At 39.1% G+C, this 21,309-nt stretch overlaps 1 protein-coding gene across 1 annotated transcript in view; it reads left to right on the forward strand.

The window, feature by feature from the left end:
* Positions 1-13,849, forward strand: part of LOC111148261 (leucyl and cystinyl aminopeptidase) — a 62,944-nt gene extending 49,095 nt beyond the window's left edge. The window contains exons 13-17 of the mRNA XM_022504721.1: positions 2,599-2,783; positions 4,258-4,419; positions 6,664-6,804; positions 7,493-7,574; positions 8,436-13,849. Coding sequence (XP_022360429.1) covers positions 2,599-2,783; positions 4,258-4,419; positions 6,664-6,804; positions 7,493-7,574; positions 8,436-8,567 — 702 coding nt within the window. The 3' untranslated portion in view covers positions 8,568-13,849. The remainder of the gene's footprint in view (positions 1-2,598; positions 2,784-4,257; positions 4,420-6,663; positions 6,805-7,492; positions 7,575-8,435) is intronic.
* The last annotated feature ends 7,460 nt before the right edge of the window (positions 13,850-21,309 follow it).

The following is a 21,309-nucleotide window of genomic DNA, read 5'->3' on the forward strand; positions in this document are numbered from 1 at the left end:
TTTGAGTATTTTCTTTCTGTGACGCTCGAGTAACTCTGAGTCCTCATCCCAGATGATGATTTCCAGTGTGCTGGGCAGGCATGTGTTTATGAAGAATATACGTCAGGGCGGGGCCCAGGGGATGGATGCTTAGAGGAAAAGGGCAGCTTAATGTGTGTTTGTGAGCCTATGGGCCCATAACTGCTGGAGATTTTGTACACTTGATCATTAGTTAAAAGTCAGGTTAGGTAACCAAGAGTGAGAAATTGTCTCTTAAATTCAGAGGGCATTCTGCTACCATCAAAGCGCTCAAATATAAAATCTGATACTGTAGTTAGAGATAGGAATGGTAGACATTTCTGAATCCTTGGATCCAATCTTCAAATAGTATTTGTGATTAAGACTGGTGTCTAATTTTCTGTGTTGTCACCAGAGCATTTTGAACATATATTGGTCATTTTGTTATCTAGGCTGCACATACCTACACAATACATACATCTCTATCACATTTTGTGATGTATGCTGTGGTGTTAGGGTGGATAGGGTCTGCAGGCACTTTTGAATTGTGTCAAATGGTTCACATCTGATGTTATTGTCTGATCCCAGCCATATTCCTGTTTCATCACTTACACATCTGTCATTCTTTTACATATGAGGGATTGGTGGGATAAACCTTTTGCAATAAAAGCTGACACATCACTTTTAAGAAGCTGAGTTGACCCAAGAAAGAACTCCCTGGTCATATTGGTGTAAAATTAAAGCAGTAAATCAAAATGTAGTACATAATATAAATGCCACCATCTTTCCTGTCTGCTTTATTTTAAAAATCATTTTGTGTAACTGTTCTTGCATTTTATTGCATACCCAATGTTTGTAGCTTGTATAACCCATCCGTTTATTTTCTCTCCCCACTTGCCATTTTCATTTTATAAAATCAGAGGATTGGATTCTATTGTTTAATGGGTTTAAATTTTACAAAACATAATTTAGAATCATGGAAAAACAGGTTCTTTCTTTGAACCACTGGCTTCAACAAAGAAGCACGTGCTCTATGACTTATTAATATTAAAAATAAAACCTGGATTACTTATAAAATTGATAAAACAGGAATTTTCTAAAAACAGAATTATTTTTATAATAAAATCTTTTGTTCTATTATGTTATCATTTGAAACATATATAAAATCAACTCTTTGGGGATTTCATCTTAACTCTTTGGTACCAGAAATAACTAGTAAGATTGCACCCAGTCACTCCAGTGGAATAACTGCTCGGGAATTAGCCTGAGCTTCTTCAAGTGTTGGGCGTCCCTTGCTTCCAGTATTTTAATGTGCCATTTTTTTCCCCTACTCATTTCTATATGTTTTAGTAAACTCTCACTGACATTTTTCTCCGCTGAATTTTTTTTAGTAGTATCTCAAGCATGTAACTTTTTTTCTTCTCATTCTTCGCTTGTTTCTGCTCGACAGTTCTGAGTAGCTCTGAATTTTCTTTTATTCTTTATTCATTTGGGATGTTTTGCCGTCATGCCATTGAGAACGTCAGGCCAGTGGCAGGCGGCATGCTCGGTGCAGCCGTGTGTATCAGTAGGACCTCCTGCCTTGCTTTCATGTCTCTTGGATTATCCATCAGCGTGGCAAGTATTTTTCCACTTCATGTCTTCTCAATGACTCGCAGGCTTTGTTATTCACACATTCCACAAGGTGTCTGTTCTCTATTTCATTGCTTTTGAAGCAAACAAAAGCGAGTTGACACGTTATCACAAACTTGGAGTCCTTCTCCTTGCCCAGATTCCGTTTTTTCTTTCTCGTAGCTCCACGGGAGACTTCCTTAGAGAAGGTCTGCTGAGAAAATGGCGTCAGCAGTTTAAAAAGCTCCAACTAGGACTCATTTTAGGTATTGACCGTGGTACTCTGCAAGAAAAAGATGCTCCGTGAAGAATTTGAGCTGATTTTCTGGGGCGTATGAGTGTTACAAACCAATGAATCTAGCATATGGGTATTCACTGTGTTACTCTTGTTTTACTACAGGTCTGAAAATACTTTACATAAAAAGTTGAGGGTGGGGAGATAACTATAAACAACTCTTGCCTGCATGCCTCCTTTTCTTGCTAATTCAATTAGATTAATTTGTTACATCATCAAGCTAACTGATATTTTAAGTATTCCTTTCATACTGCATTTAGAGACATTTAAACATCTGCCTGTCGGTAAAGAAGTATATTTTTCTCATTGTTTTATGGGTTTATGGAGTCTAAAGTCATGAGGTTAGAAAGTTCCAGCCCACTTCTGGCAGTGGCTATAAGTGATACTTGCTGGCAGGAAAATATCTTCTCACTGAGTACACACAGAAGACAGGCTTTCTACTGCAGTGAAGTCATCTGTTCTTTCTGTGTTATGTAATTAAGAGACCCTCTCCCCCTTGGCTCTAGAAGCTGATGTATAGTCTTTGTTATTGAATGGTTTTGTCCAGTTGCACGTGGGCTTTGTATGTCAGTTGATATTTATGAAGTAATACCTAGGCCCTCTTTTATCGCCCTGAGTGAACATTGGGGAAGAAAGATCTAGCCATCTTGATTTTTCTGATTGTCCTAATGATTGTTAACAATTTGTCTCTGTAGGCCAGGGTATTTAAATTACTTCGAAGCCAAATCGAACAGCAGACTTGGACTGACGAAGGCCCCCCGTCTGCCCGGGAGCTTCGGTCAGTCTTGCTCGAGTTCGCGTGCGCCCACAGCCTCGAGAACTACAGCACTGTGGCAATGAAGCTGTTTGACGATTGGGTGGCATCCAACGGAACTCAAAGGTGACATGTCCTTCTACGCAAATGAGCTCTCTTCCTCTTCCTTACCTTGGTATCATGTACTGAAACCAGGATCTTTTCATCCTGGCTCAAAAATGTTATAAGACTGTTAGCGTAGGTGAATTCTGTATACTTGTATTGTCAAATAAGACTGTTTTTTTTAAACCGTAGTAAAATACATGAAGCATAAAATTTATTATCTTAACATGTTTTAAGTGTACAGTTCAGTAGTGTAAGTATATTCACACTGTTGAGCAATGAATCTCCAGAACTTTTTATCTTGCAAAACTTGAACTCCTTACCCAGACAACTCTCCATTTTCTCCAGTCCCCAGCCTCTGGCAGCCACGGTTCTATTTTCTGCTCTAAGTACCCTATGTGAGTGAAATGTACAGTATTTGTCTTTTTCTGACTGACTTGTTTCACTTGTCCTCAAGGTTCATCTGTGTTGTAGCATGTGTTAGAATGTTGTTCCTTTTTAAGGCTGAATATATTCATTGTGTGTATACGGTATAAATGGTATATACACACCGAATTTTGTTTCTTGATTCACCCATTGATAGACATTTGAGTTGCTTCCACCTTTTGGCTTTTGCAGATAATGCTGCTGTGAACGTAGGTATACAGATACCTCTTCAAGACTGCTTCTGACTCTTTCAGATGTGTACCTAGAAGTGATATTGCTCTATCATATGGTAGATCTATTTTTAATTTGGGAGGGGGGGGGCTACCGCCATGTTGTTTTACATAGTGGTTGCACCATTTTATAGTCCCACCAGTAGGGCACAGGGGTTCCAGTTTTGTCACATCCTCACCAAGTACTTGCTGTTTTCTGCTTTTTTATAGCAGCCATAGGTGTGGGTGTGAGCTGTCGAACAAGTCTCTTGTAATTTAGCACTATACCATAGCAAATGTAGTTAGCAGTTAGTAGACATGTTTTTGATGATGACTGGTTCTCTCTGTGTTCCTTAGTGGACATTATGAAAATAGATTCAAGCATCAGATGGGAGTTGGGGTGGAGGATTGGGATAACCTACTGACATCCTTTCCAGCTCTGAGATCTTAATAAGGCCAGAAAACTGCTTCTTCCCCCTCTTCTCACCACTGTATTTCCACCATGGAACTCACCACAATACGTGGTAATGCATTGATTTATTCTGTACATTGTGATAGCCTCTGAATTCCCAGAGGGAGAGACAGGGTCTCCTTCCTCTCTTTCCCAGCTTCCAACCAGGTGTCTGCCTGATTCTTTGTGGGTGCTCAGTGAATAATTACTGCATTAAGTTGAATTGATAGTCTTTATGGTCACACCACCAGGGAAGTAGTTGCCCACTGAGTTAAATATTTTCTTGACAATGAGTTGTAAAGATTCTTCTGTTATGTGCTATGACTCCACAACCACCACTATAGTTAATTCCTTGCCTTTGTATCTAGGATTTCTTTTCCTTGTTTTTCTCATATTCGTGCCTTTCTTACAGCCTACCTACTGATGTCATGAGTACTGTGTTCAAGGTTGGAGCAAAAACGGAGAAAGGCTGGTCATTCCTGTTAAGCAAGTATATCTCTATAGACTCCGAAGCAGAAAAGAATAAAATACTTGAAGCTCTTGCCAGCTCAGAGGATGTACGGAAACTTTACTGGTATGAAACCACCTAAGCAATATGATATATAAAAACCAAAAGCATAAAAGCATGGTGCTCCTGGGTTTGGGGAGCTCCTTTTCTCTGGGATCTCCCTATTTCTGCCTTTACTTGTGGACTAGCCTTGACTTTGGACAGTGTGTGGAGGAGCCCACATGTGTTGGGCTTCATCTCAGGGACTGGACCTCTACGGATGGGCAGGAGGGGCTTTGCCTAAAAGAGATTGGGAGATGCCAAAAATCACAGTCCCCTTCTCCTTTGTGCTTAAGAACTTTTTGATCTGCTTGAAATGTTATCTTTAGTTAGTGCTTTTTCTTTTCTTTCCTTTTTTTTTTTTTTTTTTTTTTTGGTCAAGGCATTGCTATATCCAAGCTATCATTTTAAAAATGCAGATTTACTTCAGTAAAACATGTAAAAACCATGGGTTATACATTCATGTGAATTTGTCAGACCTTTCCTTTTTTTTTTTCTTAGAGTTTTTATTTACTTAATTGACAGAGAACGTACATAAGCAGTGGGAGCAGCAGACTCCCTGCTAAGTGGGGAGCCTAATGCAGGACTCGATCCCAGGACTCTGGGATCATGACCTGAGCCGAAGGCAGACGCTTAACCAATAGAGCCACCCAGGTGCCCCAGACCTTTCCTCCTTTTTAGTATCCAGCAGATGAAGGGCTAGAGGTGGTAGTTTCACATGGGGTAAGAGGGGCAGTAAAGAGGTGAGGTTTCCTGGCAGGAAGAAGAGTCAGTGTCAGGTAGAGGAGCTGTAGGTAACCAGGAGAAATATGAAGGTATCTTGAAAGTCAGCAGTGGGAAGGAAAGGAGAGGCCCGTGGCTCTCATTGCTTTTTGCTCAGGTAAATCCTTCTAGTGTTCCAGAGGTGTTCTTAGCACCTATCCAGACCCACTTTCCAGAGGACGCACTATAGTCATTTTCTTTAAAGTAGTAGCCAGCCTCTGACCCAAGCAAATAAAAAAAAGTTTTTGTTTTTAAATCAGTAATAATTTTGTCTTGAACTAGTAGTACACTGATGAATTCCCCAGTATAAATATTTAAACAGTACCTAAGGAAACGGAATAAAATGTGAAAGTACCTCTCATATGACCCCTCACTTCCATCCTTACTCTTTTCTCTCTGTTAACAGCGTCTTTCCCGGTGTGTGTATTTATATACTGAGCATAGTTTATACTATACCGGGTGATCTGTAACATTCTTTGTAGTGAGTGATCAGTCTTTGAGATTTGCCTTGTTCATTCATAAAGCTTATTTCATTTGTTTTTATGGCTACACACCATTCCACAATATGGCTCTATCACATGTTATTTAATCCATCACATCTTGGTGGGCATTTGGGTTTCCTCCCATTAAAAATTGTTCTGGGGCGCCTGGGTGGCTCAGTGGGTTAAAGTCTCTGCCTTCAGCTCAGGTCGTGATCTCAGGGTCCTGGGATCGAGCCCCGCATCAGGCTTTCTGCTCAGCAGGGAGCCTGCTTCCTCCTCTCTCTCTCTCTGCCTGCCTCTCTGCTTACTTGTGATCTCTCTCTGTCAAATAAATAAAATCTTTAAAAAAAAAATTGTTCTGCATTCTTTTGGGGTTATGTGTTTTCCTGCTAGAAACAGATATTCTAGCATGATAGATGAGAATTGCATTTATTTAAGTATCAGGCTTTAGTATTTATTAGCTGTGTCCTGGTGTCAATTTAAATAACCTCAGTTTCTTAAACTGTAAAGTGGAGATAGGTAATGATTCCCTATTTGAAGCCTTGTTGTATCAAGAATTTAGAACATAATCTAGTACATATAAAGTATCGATAAATGTTAACTATTAATATTAAAAGCATATTCTAAAATGTTCTTGCTTTTTTACATCAAACAGCCCAGTTTTTTAAGAGTACCAATGTACCTATCTACTCATATCAAATAAGGTTTTTAACAACAACAACAAAATCCGGTCTTCAGAGTTATAATAAGTTCTACTTGAATTTATTTCCTAAATGTCCTTACTACATTAAGAACTATTTTATTATTGTGTGACAGTATATTTAAGTCCTTATCTTATTGGTGAGTTCTGCCTTCATGTAAAAAAATGACAAGTTTTCAGTGTGTGGATCAATCTTAGACCAACCCAAAACTTACATCCTTTGAATTGCTTCAGAACCTTAATTCGGAGACTGGCACTGATTTTAAGTTCAGTGATCACTTCATGACGAATACTTATTTTGGAAACTACATCTGCTTTGCTCTTCAGGTTAATGAAAAATAGCCTCAGTGGCGATACCATCCGAACACAAAAGCTGTCTTTCATCATTAGAACAGTTGGCCGACACTTCCCTGGACACTTGCTGGCATGGGATTTTGTCAAAGAGAACTGGAGCAAGCTTGTCCAGAAGTAAGTTTCTCAGATAACTACTAATTTTTCATATTCTCCGGTTCTTCATTTGAAACTCTTCCCAATGTTGTACTGATTCATAGGATTTAAGATCTGCTGTGAGAGGAAAAATGCTTCAGTGACAGTTTAACTGAAACACCCAGAAATTTTCACCCTTGTAAATGTAATCCCATAATGTGAGTTGTTTGACAGTGGTGCTCCGTTCGGGTACTGATTAAGCCCAGCCATGCTGGACACTTAGGTCACTTCGCTTCATGTGGCCATTGACTATTTCAGAAGAGCTGTTTAGTTATGTGTGTTGAAAAATACCTCTTCATTGCCAAGGGATTGAATAAGAACTCAATAGCCACCCAGACAGCATGCGGAGGATTTTTTTTTTTCTTTCGAAGTAGTAATGGCATTTCTGGGGTAAGGTGTGATTTTTGAATCAATTAAATGAATTAATAATTTATCTGGGTATCCATAACTCCTGCCTTTTTCTGCCCACCTTTCCTTGCCACTGATAGTGGGAATGTGTGTAGGGTTACTTCCGATTTACTGAGCTTCGTTACCCAGGAGCAGGACTTCCCAGTCCGCCTTTGGCCTGTATAATGTATGGTCAAATAATTCTTTTCCACTTAGGAACTTTGCTTCCTAGCAGCTGCCTCATGTTTTTGCTCTTTTGGCTCTTGTATTTGTGTTTCTTCAGGTTTCATCTGGGGTCCTATACCATACAAAGTATTGTTGCTGGGTCGACGCACCTGTTTTCAACAAAGGCGCATTTGTCTGAGGTTGGTTGTATAAAATGTTAGCAGGGAGATTGGGTCACCCTTTCCCCTTAGGCTGCTCAGTCTAAGTCAGATGGTGCCTTGTCATGCCAGTTTCTGCCCCTTCTCTCTGTTGTGCCAGCAATTCTGCCCTGGGATTACTTCTTAAAGTTGGGGGTGGGGGCTCAGCAACGAGGACAAATTCTGATGAGGAAGATTTCTGATTCCATTCTCAACAGTATTCCTGCATCTGCCTGATACAGATCACTTTTTGAATTAAGACCAGCATATGCCAAGTCTCTTTTTAAGTGGTAATAAAATGGTTTTAAAGAATTCCATTCCAAAGGTAGAACTGGGCACTAATTCTAATTTTAGACTACTTCATTTACTGTTACTTGGCTTTTTTTCTTTTTTCCCATTCTAAACTGGAAAAATTCATGCTTGTGGAACTAAGGGCAATTCATTTTTAAAATTACCTCAGATTTCACCATACGTGATCAGGAATTGATGTAAATACTTCAAATATTAAAGTACTTCTTGGAGACACCTGGGTGGCTCAGTTGGTTACGCGTCTGCCTTCCATTCAGGTCATGGTCCCGAGGTCCTGGGATTGAGTCCCGCATCGGACTCCCTGCTCAGCGGGGTGTCTCCTTCTCCCTCTCCCTGCTCCCACCCTTTGCTCGTACTCTCTCTTGCTTTCTCTCTCTCTCTCTCAAATAAATAAATAAAATCTTTTAAAAATTAAAACAAAAATAAAGTCCTTTTCTGTACTTCTTTCAAGAACTCAGCGTAGGCATGACTCAGTTAAACTTATCAGAAAAGGATATTCAGAGTTACCTATGATTTGCTGTTCTTTTGAAATACTTCTGCATGCAACTTTTACAGGTCCAGGCGTTCTTTGAAAATCAGTCAGAGGCAACCTTTCGGCTTCGCTGTGTCCAGGAGGCTCTGGAAGTCATCCAGTTGAATATCCGTTGGATGGAGAAGAACCTCAAAACTCTGACATGGTGGTTGTAGCATACACAACTGTGCCCCATTTTGTTGCCTGTTCAAAGAGCTTGTTAACAGGGGCTCTGCTGCTTTTGCAAAAAGCCAAGGTGAAGTCAGAATTGCTTCCAAGTCGTTTGCAGTCTTTAGGAGTTCTAGTTCGCTCAGGGCCCGTCTGTGTTTTTCATCTGTCTTTCTCAAATTGTCTTTGGGCAGTACGTAGTTATTTATTACAAAATTATATTCACCTATATGCCAACAATAGTAATTTTTCTACTTTGAAGATACACAAGTGGGGGGGGAAACGTCTATTTTGGTTCTGTTCTGTTTCTCAGTATCCGGAAAGTACTGACCCAGCGAAACAAAGGAAGATCTACCGTGGGAGCCGGCCTCTGCGGGCGCTGCTTTGCCAGCCTTGTTGCTGCCTAGTGATAGATGATAGATGTTCCTTGAGTGTGGTACAGAACATAGCTTCAAAAACTATGGTAACGCAGTCTGCGAATCCTACAACTGTTAGAAAACTGATCTCAGGTGTGCAGATCTACTTTGGTTTGAGGTTTTGATTAATCTTTTATTTTCTGAAACAAAGTTTAAATAAGATCTAAGCTTCCATTTTTTTTTCTGCAGAACAGCCAGGTGCTACAGAATTTTTAAATTTTTGTTGTTCTGAAAAGCTAAGTAACAAGGATAAGAGATTAAATTTTCCAGATATCTAGTACTTATTTTTTCATCTTTTAGGAAAATGTTTCAAACTGAGCTAGCTTTAATTATAATTATTTTATTTATGAATTCCAATATTCTCCGAATCTGTACACCTTTATCACTCCCTACCATAGATATAGCTTGTGTTATAGAAGAATATGTCTACATGTGTGGCAAGCATTTTGTTAGTACTGTTGTCTTTTATCATGACTTTATCACTGTTACTAAAAATAAAATTAGGTTGCCTTTGATGTTACCTGATCATAGACACTTGCTCTGTCAGTCATACTCCTGTGTAGATTTTCATGTTATATGGTAGCATATATTAGAAGCATATTTTAAAATAGGGCCTTTGAGAAATTGAACATTTTTATTTGAAGTTCACCATAGTACCTTAAAGGAAAAAAGAGAATATGGGATAGGAGTAACTTGATTCAGATTTAATAGGGTGGGCTTTGAATTTTTTCTACTATCAAAACAGTACTTTTCTTTAGTTGAAAAATCAGTGGGTTGTATTTGTTTTATTTTATTTTGTTTCTATCATGGCCAAACTAACTGATTAAAAGGAATGGCCAAGGAAAGAAAGAAAGGGAAGATTTCCGAAATCGTATGGCATTTTCACTCCTTGTAAAGGAGAAATACTGTACTTGAATTTTTTGAGCTATGCAGACTTAATACCTAGATTGTTGAGTTTCTTTGATTCTTAGGGGAAAAGCTTTCTTCCTAATAATTTTTGAGTACTTAGTATTTTGTTTGAAAACATCTTCTGTGTACATAAAAAGGGTAGATACCCATTTGTGAGCACTTAAAACACTCCAGAGAATCAATGGGAAAGGTCACCTTTTTTTAAGTTAGCAGGTATACAGTGAAAATATGTGGGATTGTGTATAAAATTATATTTTATTTTATGAAAATATTTTTATATACCAAAATTTAAAATGCTGGCAAGCTAAAAGGTAGCTTTCTTTAATCCTAGTGTGTTTTTCCCCAAGTTAGTCTTTTCTAAACATTTACCTCTGGTTCAGAGTACAAAATATTATATCCGGAGAATTGCAGAATCCTCTAAAGATGTCTTATGGAAACTGGGGTGATTGTAGGTCTTTATTCCTCTTGTGCTCAGCAGACGAATAATAGTTTAGTTGATATTGGAAGTTAGCATGTTTTTATATTTTTAGAGTGGGGAAAATACTAAACTTTTGAGGGGTTTTTTGGTTGCTGGTTTTTTACCATGTTATATTACTGAATTCCACTTTGATACAGAGTTTAAATTTTGCTACTTCTCAACATCAGTTAAGATTTTTCAGTTATACCTGCCCATCTTTACATTGCTCCTGTAATGTGTGTTAACTCTGCATATGGCAAATCTTATCTTGAATTATATCATTTTTCCTGAGTGTGTGTGTATGTGTGTGTGTGGGCAGAGGGTAATGTTTAAGTAAATCCTTATCAAAACATGGGCTAAAAGAAGAGCTGCCTTGTAATCCATTGCTTTCTTTGTACTCAATCTGTTCATTGCCATAATGCGGGATCCCTGCTGGCTGTAGTTCTATTTGTAGGCCTCCCCTGGAGTAGCCCTCACCTCACTGTTTCCCACAGAATTCCATAATTTTTAATGTCAAGCTAACCCATCTCTATGGCACTTCCAAAAACAACCCTTAGGAATATAAGGCTATGAATAGGTAGAACATGTGGCATAACAGGCATAACTGTAGCTTTTGAAGTTTTATGCCCCCACACTTTGGCTTAACCATGGTGTCTCTGAGAACTCCCGTCTGTGCGCCTGTGGCTCGCCAGGCCTAGCGTGACGCGGTCAGGTGTTCATGTTCATTGCAGATGGTTGAGCTGCTTGAACGTAGTAGAAGACGCCCATTATGCTGGATGATTAAGAAAGGTAAAGTTGGGAATTTGGAATTGTAGAAGAAAAACTTGTGCTTTGGAGATGAAGTAGAAATCTAAGGCATCCAAGTTCTTTATCGACAAGAGATTGGATACATTAAACTGCAGGTAGTGTCAGCTCCCACCCCCAGCGGCCGGCCCCCATCTCATCGTTTTCTATAAATCCCTGTAAGTGAAACTGTGTTGCCATTGTGTGAGTGTTCCTGAACTTTCTTTCCATCCCAGGTTCCGCTTAATTCTCTTTGCCGTTCATGTTTTCATTTTATTGTACTTGAGCCTCTGTAGGAACAAAAGAGCTGTCAGAGGAGTTCTGGGTATATAGAGGCTCTGGAACAGCGTCAGTCTCCCTGGGGACCGAACAGAGTCCTTTCTGAATACTGGAAAGTAAGAAATGAAAGTTAAGTGTTGAATTTGTCAGATTACTGGTAGCCTGTTACTGAGTTGTATTGTAAAAGCCAATGCAAACTAAAGCACCTGGGCCCATAATGTGTGGTCGGATTGCTGAGTATTAATGTCACCCCCTTTCATTTCATGGGACTGCAGAGAAGGCATAGGAGTTCAGGACACGTATCTCGCCGAGGACAGCGTTTCCTGGGTGGAGTTTGCAAAATGAGATCTGAATTCCATAGGTCTGATAGAGCTCTTTTTCTCCCCTTCGCCTTTGTCATGTGGTTTTTACTGCAATGAATTCTCTTTCTAAAGAGCTTCTTCTCTCCCGACTCTGACACTTCCATTTGTACTTTAAAAAAAGAATGTGTGTATTTTTGCTAATTTTTGCATTCTTTTCTTTTGTGCTTCATTCTCTGCACTGGCAGTAGGTCCTGAATGAGAAGTGGCTGTTCACACATGGGATAAATCTCCTCTCCTCCCTTTCCCTTCTCTGCATGTGCAATAGCCCATAGAGCAGTGGATTGATGTCTTTGAGTGGCTTTTGGTGGGGAAAGGGATATATACTTTTTGAATGTACATATGTGGTTTTGATCTACTTTTATTTTCCTTCATTTTGTGTACTGTCTTCTGATAAAGAGTGAGATACTGTCCTGTGAGAATCTCTTCTGCCCTTCCTATATTGCCTGTGTGAGCAACAGCTGCCCAGTAGTTACTTGATGTTTCTTTTTTGGAAGTTGATGGTGATACTGGGGGGGTGGGGGGGAGAGCAGAGTATGTTCTTTTTAAAATCCATGCAAAATGTTTTTGCTGCTGTTTTGTGGGTGTTATTTCATTTTGCACTTTGTTCGTCTTTCTCGTGGTTCATTTTCCTAATGAACTGTGGCAGTCCAGAAGTCTGATGGATGCCCAGGTATCGCTTCCCTTGTTGCTTGCATGGACAGTAACTACAGATTAGTTGTAGCTGCTCTTGTTTGGATCTAGTCTTGTGGGGTGGGGGTTGTGTATCATCCTTCCAGATGTCTATCTGTGTTATGCCCCTTTCTTTATGTTTCATTTTATGTATGTTCTTTTGAATGTGTGCATACATATTTAGTGAAATTGAGGTTCAGAGTATGACAGATTTCCTGTTTGCCCTTTTCCTTATTGCCTTCTTGGGTGGTAGCTGATGTTTTGTTTTGTTTTGCGGGGTGGGAGAAAGCTGGGTATGTACTTATATGTAAATAGACTTCCTACTACTTGACATTACTTATTCCTTTCGTACTGCCTCCTCCTGAGAGGACGTCAAAGTACGCAATGAGACGTGGAGGTCCGGATGTATGACATTCTCCTCTTGTCCCCTTCCCTTATTGCCTGAGTGGGCAATAGCTGGTAGAGTAGTTGTTGGAGTGGGGTCTGGCGGGGGGGTGGGGTGGGGGAGGTATGTGTACATGCTGTATATACCTGTTTTTACTACCAAGTTGTATTATTTCATTGGGTATCCCAACTGGAAGTCACCCAATGAACCACGGAGGTCCGGATGTATAACAATCTCCTCTTGTTCCCTTCCCTTATTGCCCGAGTGGGCAATAGCTGGTAGAGTAGTTAATTAGTTTCAGGGGTTCTTTTGTGGGTTTGGGGGTTATTACTTTAAATGTGTGTGTGTGTGTGTGTGTGTGTGTGTGTTTACTTCCTTATTATATAGTGCTTCTCTGTGTACCCAGTCTTTCACTTGGACACATAGGTTCCTAAAGAACCATGGAGTTCTTGATGTGTAGCAATCTCCTCTTCTTCCTTTCCCTTTTTATCTATGTAGGCAATAATTTTCAAGTAGTTTGGGTTTTTTGAGATCTTGGGGGTGGGAAGAGACTGAGGGCGGGATATAGACTTTTGAAAACTGTATGTACAGTGTTCGTTACTACATTGTGTTATTCCATTTTGTACCCCGTCCCTTCCTTGGACGTGGGGGTACCTAATGAGATGTGGAGGTCTGAATGTATGACGGTGTCCTCTTGTTCCCTCCCATTATTGCCTCTGTGGGCAATAGTTTTAGAGTAGTTCTAGATTAGTTTTTTTACTCTACCCCTCCCTCCTCAGAGAGGGTGGGAATATGTACTTTTTAAAATGTATATAAATATTTTTGTTCCTTTTTTCTGTTACTACATCTTGTACCTAGCTCTTTCCATGGATATTTAGGTACATGATGAAAATTAAGGTTCATTCTATGAAAAAAATCTCCTCTTTTCCCCTTCCCTTATTGCCTATCCGGGCAATGACTAGCGGCATAGTTGTTTAGAGGGTTTTTTTGGCAGGGTGGTGGGGGCATTTCTGGGTTTACATTTTAAAAGATGTATATATACGTCTGCTGTGGTGGTGGTGGTGGTTGTTTTGGTCTTTTACTTTGAACTGATTTTTTTTTGGTTTGGATTTGTAGATACACAGCGTAGTGCAGAGGCCCAGATCCAGAGGCGTGATAAACCTGTTCTCTCTTCCCTTACAGCCTGTGCACGACTGTAGGAGGATACTGGAGGACTTGGTGTTTGTTTTTTGTGTTTGAAGTTCTTAATGGGGAATGGGCTTATTAGGTAAGATAGGTGGTTTTTTAAATGTATATAAATGTTTCTGCTTCTTTTTGGTTGTTTACTTCATTTTGAATCTAGTCCTTTGCATGACAATTTAGGTACTTACTGAAAGTTGAGATTGATTCTATGAAAAATCTCCCCTACTCCCCTTCCCTCATTGCCTGGCCGGCAGTGGTAGAAGAATAGATGTTTAGTTTCTTTTTTTGGAGGGATGGGGGGTGGGTGTAGTCTGAGTGAGAGAGAGAGAGAGTGTGTGTGTGTGTGTGCGCGCATGTGTGTGTGTGTGTGTGTGTGTGTGTGTGTGTATAAAAAAATTTTTTAATGTATATAAATGTTTGCTACGTTTTGTGTGTTAATTCACTTAGTACTCAGTCCTTTGTGGGACTTGTAATTACATAATGAAACACGGAGGTCCATACGTATGATAAATCTCCTCTGCATCCCTTCCCTCACTGCCTGCATGGGCAATAGTTTTATAATTTGGGGTGATTTTTTTAAGGGAGAGAATGATTTGGGTGGGTTATGGGGGGAGGGGAAAAGGACAGGATATATGAACTTTTAAAAACTGTATATAAATGTTTTCCTATTACTGATTTTGTACCTAGTCTTAGCGTGATGTCTAGGTACAAGATGAAAATTGAGGATCAGTGTATGACAAATCTCCCCTTCTCCCCTTTCCCTTATTGCCTGTGTTGGCGATAGTGAGTAGAATAGTTGTGTGTTGTTTATTTACTTAGTTTTTTGGGAGGGGTTATATTTTTGGCAGGGGAATATTCTTAATATGAGTGGTGGTTTTTTTGTTTCATTTTGTATTTAGTTCTTTGCATTGCTATCTCTATTGGGACCTAATGAAAATTCAGTTTCATAAATTGATAGATCGCTTCTTCCTTTCCCACATATTTCTTCATTTAGCAGTGCCAATTATAGTTGTTGTTTTGTGGTTATTTTGTTTTATTCTCTAGGATATATACCTTTAAAAATGTAAGTGTATATAAGCACATATCTAATCTGCTTTTTTTTTCATTATTTTTCATTAATATATAGTCCCTTTCCGGGTTGAGCATGGATCTAAGAAAAAAAATCAAGTCCCACCGAATCCCTGACCTCTGACTTGAAAGGCATGGGGTGGTGTAACTCATGACAACAGGTATAGAGCAAATAAGTTGGGAGAAGACACTTGGCTGTGGTTGACTTAGGATAGCTTATCAGTTTCAGCATTTCTTGTGCTGATTCAAACTGAAGGAAATGGTGAGAAGGGACCTGTACTTTGGAGAGTTCAGAAAGCCAAGAAGATAATACTAAGTACAAAGTAGGTTTAGAGGTCTTTGTTGATTAATCTTCAGTAATAACAGTGATGCCTAGAACTTATGTGAAGACCCTTGAGAGTAGCTTCTTTTGGGGGCCTGGAATTCTGACTTATCTACAGAAGTCTCCTGTAGTTCCATCAATAGCATGTTCTTATGTAACCGATAGAACTTATTTTGATCTTTGGAATGAATGTTTTGAGTTATTGCCACAGTTCTGGTGAATAACCGCATGGGTCCCAAAATAAATCATTCCAGAACTAATTGGAGGACAGGCCCTCCCTCAGCGCCCATCTATGGTAGGGCAAGTTGGCCCTTTACTACCCAGAGCTCTTCTGTGTGGCTACTTCTCTCTCCTCAGTTCTCCGTTAGCTGGACCATTCCTGTTTTGTTTTTTCTTTTGGCCTTCAGCGCCTGCAGTATTAGATGTTACCCTCATGTACGCTTAAAAATATAAGCCCGTGTTGCCTCATCAGCTGTACGTTTTTGCATGCGTTTCATACATCCAGACTTGGCATGTTCACTTTCAGCATTCTTGAGTCGTACTGACTCTTCACCTACCACATGGTAAATGTTAGGACTCCAGGTTTGTCTGCATCAAAGAAAATGCATGTGTCAAGTCCCTCACTCCCTCTCTGCCTCTCTTCCTTCCTTCCTTGCTTTTTTTCTTCAAGCTTCTGAGCAATCTTCATTTGTTCTGCAGTTTATAATGAATATAATGCTGAAGATTTGCCATATTATTTTATTATATATATTTTTTAGAAATGTTGATAGGACTCCTAGAACATTTGCAAAAAGATACCATTTACCATATCAAACTCTCAGGTTCTAGTGTTCAAAAATTAGCCTGTACTTTGCTGTTATTTATACCTGCTGCTGTAGAAAAAAATAAGAGTTTGTTCATGACACATGTAACTTTGATCATAAATAAGCGAGAAAGGGGCACCTTTTTGGAATTAGTCATGGTAGTCATTAGTGATATTTCTGAACAGTTCTTAATTTGAAATACTTCAAAGAAGTAAAGGTCATGGCTTAGCTGAATGAAATGCTCCAGAATTTGCACTGTATAAACCATCAGTACATAATACACTTGTGTGTGTATGTGTGTGTGTGTGTGTGTGCATACAGATATATATATATATAGAATTATAGCATAATTGGAGCATTTGCATTAATCAGCAAACTCACAGTGAGACAAAACTTAGTCTTATAGCCGTCTTGATTAAAGCCAAGTGTTCCATGTTGCTATGAAGAGTAGTCTCTTTCAAACACTTTGAAAAGTAATTACTTGGAAACTTGTAAAAGTATTACATATTTGTATTTAAACACCTAAATGGATCTCCAGTTCTTTGAATCTGAGCTTGTGGGTGGAATTCTAAATTTGTATCATAATCTGTCTTTTGTGGAAAATTTTGAAAACAGTATGTATAATATATATGCAAATTGTGTTGTGTCACTTGTAAAGGGAAAAGGCTTATTTTTCTTTGTATTTCTGATAACTTGTTTTGCATATGACCAGCACTGACTGAAAGGCATGTGTAATTGCAAACACTGTTGCTTTTTTTTTTTTTTTTTTTTTGAAATGAAAATAAAAGTATTTAAATATAAATGTTGTGTGGCCTATTTGGATGAAAAAAAAAAATTAGGTATGTAAAATGGTGCATCTTCTCAGATTACATGCTCTACCAGGATAGTGACCATACTCATTGTGTTGCATGATTTGGTTTCTACCCCACTAGGACCCCAGTATCTCTACTGACTGTAACTCAAGGTTTCTCAAACTCACACTAATAGTGGGCCTGTCCTGTGCTTTCTCTGATGACTAGTAACATCCTCAGCCTCTAATGTAAATAGCATATACAAGTTAATGGCAACTCCAGTGTGACAATGAAAATGCCTCTAGACATTGCCAAATTTTTCCTGTGATGCAGTGGGGATTAAAACTTTCAGTGGAGGGACGCCTGGGTGGCTCAGTTGGTTGGACGACTGCCTTCGGCTCAGGTCATGATCCTGGAGTCCCGGGATCGAGTCCCGCATCGGGCTCCCAGCTCCACGGGGAGTCTGCTTCTCTCTCTGACCTTCTCCTCGCTCATGCTCTCTCTCACTGTCTCTCTCTCAAATAAATAAATAAAATCTTAAAAAAAAAAAAAAACTTTCAGTGGATGCTTGGAGCAGGGGGCTCAGTAACAGTTACAGGAGCTCTATCTAGGGCAATGGTTTACTTTTTAGACTGAACTGCTTCTTATGAATGCTCAGTACCAGTTGATACAGTAATAGTTAAGTACCTTACTCCGTATGAGATGTGTAATGACTTATGCCAGTGAAACCAAAGATCACTCACGATCTGAATTTGAAAGTGAAAGGACACTGAATGTTACCAAGGAATCCCCCCACCCTTGCTGTGATTCACATATAATTGGAGCGGGGGTACACAGCTTTCAAGGGAGATGGTGAGGTGTTTTGTTTTTTTTTAAGTTAAAACTATATATTTTATTTATTTGTTTATTTATTCATTCATTCATTCATTCATTAAACATTCCTGGTCAGGTTGACTAAGAGTTTCTCTATTCTAACGCACCATGAGTGGTCTTGAGGGACAATTAAAAATTTCTTAGGCTTCCAGATGGGGTAACTAGAAACAATATTATCTTACAGGTAATTGTTAAGGCTTAAAGTTGGGCATTTTAGGGCAAATACAGTGTCTCATCATCCCCTTACCCAAAACCTTATTTCTTGGGGCACAAAACTATCTTGAAGCTATACCTTTTAAGAATCTGTTATGATATATGTTGGAGAATCAACAAAGTGAAGGCAACCTACTGAATGAGGAAGATATTTGCAAGTGATCTGTTAAGAGGTAACTATCCAAAATATATAAATGACTTATACCACTCAACACTAGAAAACCAAATAATCTGATTATTATGGGCAGAAGACCTGAATAGACATTTTTCAAAAGAAGACAATATGGATGGCCAGCAGACACATGAAAAGATGATCAGCAGCGCTCATCGTCAGAGAAATGCGAATGAAAACCATGATGATAAGTCACCTTGCATCTGTCAGGATGGCTAATGTCAAGAAGACAGGAGATTTCAAGTGTCAGCAAGGATATGGAGAAAAAGGAACCCTCAAGCACTGTTGGTGGGAATGTAAACTGATGCAGCCACTTTGGAAAATGGTATGGAGGATCCTCACAAAATTAGAATTACCATATGATCCAGTAATTTTACTACTGGTCATTTATCCAAAGGAAAAAAAATAACCCCATTAATTTGAAAAGCTATATGCACCCCTATGTTTATTGGAGCATTATTTACAATAGCCAAGACATGGAAGGAACCTAAGTATCCCATTGGTAGATGAATGGATTTCATATATATGTATATGAAATATATATATAATGGAGCATTATTCAGACATAAAAAAGAATAAGATCTTGCCATTTACGACAACATGATGAGTTGGAGGTTAATATGCTAAGCGAAATGAGACTGCCAAATACCATATGATTTTGCTCATATGTGGAATCTAACACCAAAGCAGAAAGAAACCCATAAATACAGAGAACGAACTGATGATTGCCAGAGTGGTGAGGGGTACGGGGATGGGCGAAACGGGCGAAAGGGCATGGGAGGTACAGGCTTGCAGTTAGGAAATGAGTATGTCATTGGGATGAAAGGCACAGTGTAGGGATTATGGTAAGTGGTACTGTAACAGTGTTGTATGGAGGCGTATGGCAGCTGTCCTTGTGGGGAGCTTAACGAAGAGCTGTTGAGTCATGTTGTACATCTGAAACTAATGTAGCATTGTGTTGTCAACTATACTTCAACTAATGATCATAATATGCTAGAGAAATGTTCTTAGGAGTTGGGGAGGTTTTGATCAAAAGCTACTGGTTACAGTTTTTATACTTTTTTATTCATTGATATCTGCAAAAACAGTTGAACTAAAACCCTTTATAAATGTAGAGAAGAGTTCTTTGATTTCAATGGACTTTTTGATGAGAGTAATAGAACTTTAGTTTTTAAAGTCATTTTTAGGATTCATGGCATAGAAGAGTTTGATTCGGTTATATTTTCTTTTTTTTTTTTTTAAGATTTTATTTATTTATTTGACAGAGAGAGAGATCACAGTAGACAGAGGCAGGCAGAGAGAGAGAGAGGGAAGCAGGCTCCCCGCTGAGCAGAGAGCCCGATGCGGGACTCGATCCCAGGACCCTGGGATCATGACCTGAGCCGAAGGCAGTGGCTTAACCCACTGAGCCACCCAGGCGCCCTATATTTTCTTTTTGCTTTACTTCAATTCTTACCCTAAAGCCCTACCTGCCCCCCACACCCACTGCAGCACACACACGCACGTGCACACACACGCACAAGCATCCAGGGCTTCCTAAAACTTGTGTGTGAGGTGAACAGCTGACTTACATGCTCCACAGGCATGTTATTACCAGAGAGCAAAAACATACTTTTAAATCATCATTATCGCCCACCTTCACTAATTAGCAATATGTTTCCAGTGCTTTCTGCTTGGTCTTCATTTTTATTACCTTTCTTAGGGATAGTCATCCAGTCAGTTACGTGATGGTGATTTCTGTTGTTGGCTGAACCGAATTAGAATCAGGACCTTTGCTTATATGTATAATAACTTTTTTCCCCCTAATATCCCACTTATTTTTTTGAAGGAAGAACATAATGTAATTAACATAATAAAATGATCAAAAAATGGATTAGAGTAGGTGATGTTGCTGAAGGGGCAGACAGGAAGCCACGTCAGCTTACGAAAGGCTACTTAGCTGACCCAGGTGTTGCTTATCCACAAGCTGTTTGTCTAGAAGCAGGTGTGGCTAGCTGCGAGCCCTTCAGTGGTGTCTGCTGACATGACCCTTCTCTGTGAATGTAGCGAGTGTCAGGCGCTTCGAGCAGGTTGGTGCACTGGCTGCCCGAGGCGTGTAGTGGCTGCTTCTATCTTCATTTACGTCACCTCCCAGCCCTTTGTGATTTTTTAATTGAAGCTGAATTCTTGGAGTATCACTATTATGACATAGTAGCAAAAGGTAATGATTCCTAGAAATTTAAAATATTTGAAAGGCCATGGAACATAGACTAGCATCGATCAGGACTGGAATCGATTCCCAGTTCAGTCATTTGCCACTTGGTACTTAATTCCTATAAGCTTCAGTTTCCTCCAATAATGAAACAGGGATACTACCTACCTTATGAGGTTGTTCACCTCACAATAAATAAAATATCTATAAATTACCTAGCACAATACCTATAATTATCAAAGTGAGATAGTAAATGTCAACTGCTATTGATAAAACTTCTTGCTGCTTTCTGGGGTACACAGATGTTAATACCCTCAGTTCCAGATGGAAATGAGGTTTGCTTTTTTTTTTACTTGAATAGGTTATATAACTTGCCAGTTAGGAAATTAGAGAAATAGTGCTCGCTTTGGCAGCACATATACTAAAAAGAAGAAAGAAATTAGAGAAATAATTCTGGTCTAATCCTCTTTATAAATGTAAGCCATAAATATGCAGATTTGAGAATTATTATAGTATATTAGAAAAAGCATGAAGTTATATAGGTTTCACAACTGAAATAATGTCCTGTCACTGAATTTGGCTAATTATAAATATGTATGAAATAAAATCCTGATTATTGACTAATCTGCAATAATGGTAACAATACCTACTTTGTAAGAATAACATCAGGCAGGCACAGGTATATGGGAAATAAATCTGGTACTTCGTAGGTACTCAGTAAATACTCTTTTTTCCTTTCAGTGATTTATTTGCCTTAAATATGCAAAAGAATTAAGCATACACAAGTCTTAGTTCTAGCCAGAAAATCTATGTACAACTGAGCATGTGGCAGAGAAATTGGCCAAATGTGTTAAGATCTCTCTTCATGGGACACC

This window comes from Enhydra lutris, unplaced genomic scaffold (genome assembly GCF_002288905.1).
Source record: "Enhydra lutris kenyoni isolate GAN:26980312 unplaced genomic scaffold, ASM228890v2 scaffoldscaffold19, whole genome shotgun sequence".
NCBI classification, from domain to species: Eukaryota; Metazoa; Chordata; class Mammalia; order Carnivora; family Mustelidae; genus Enhydra; species Enhydra lutris.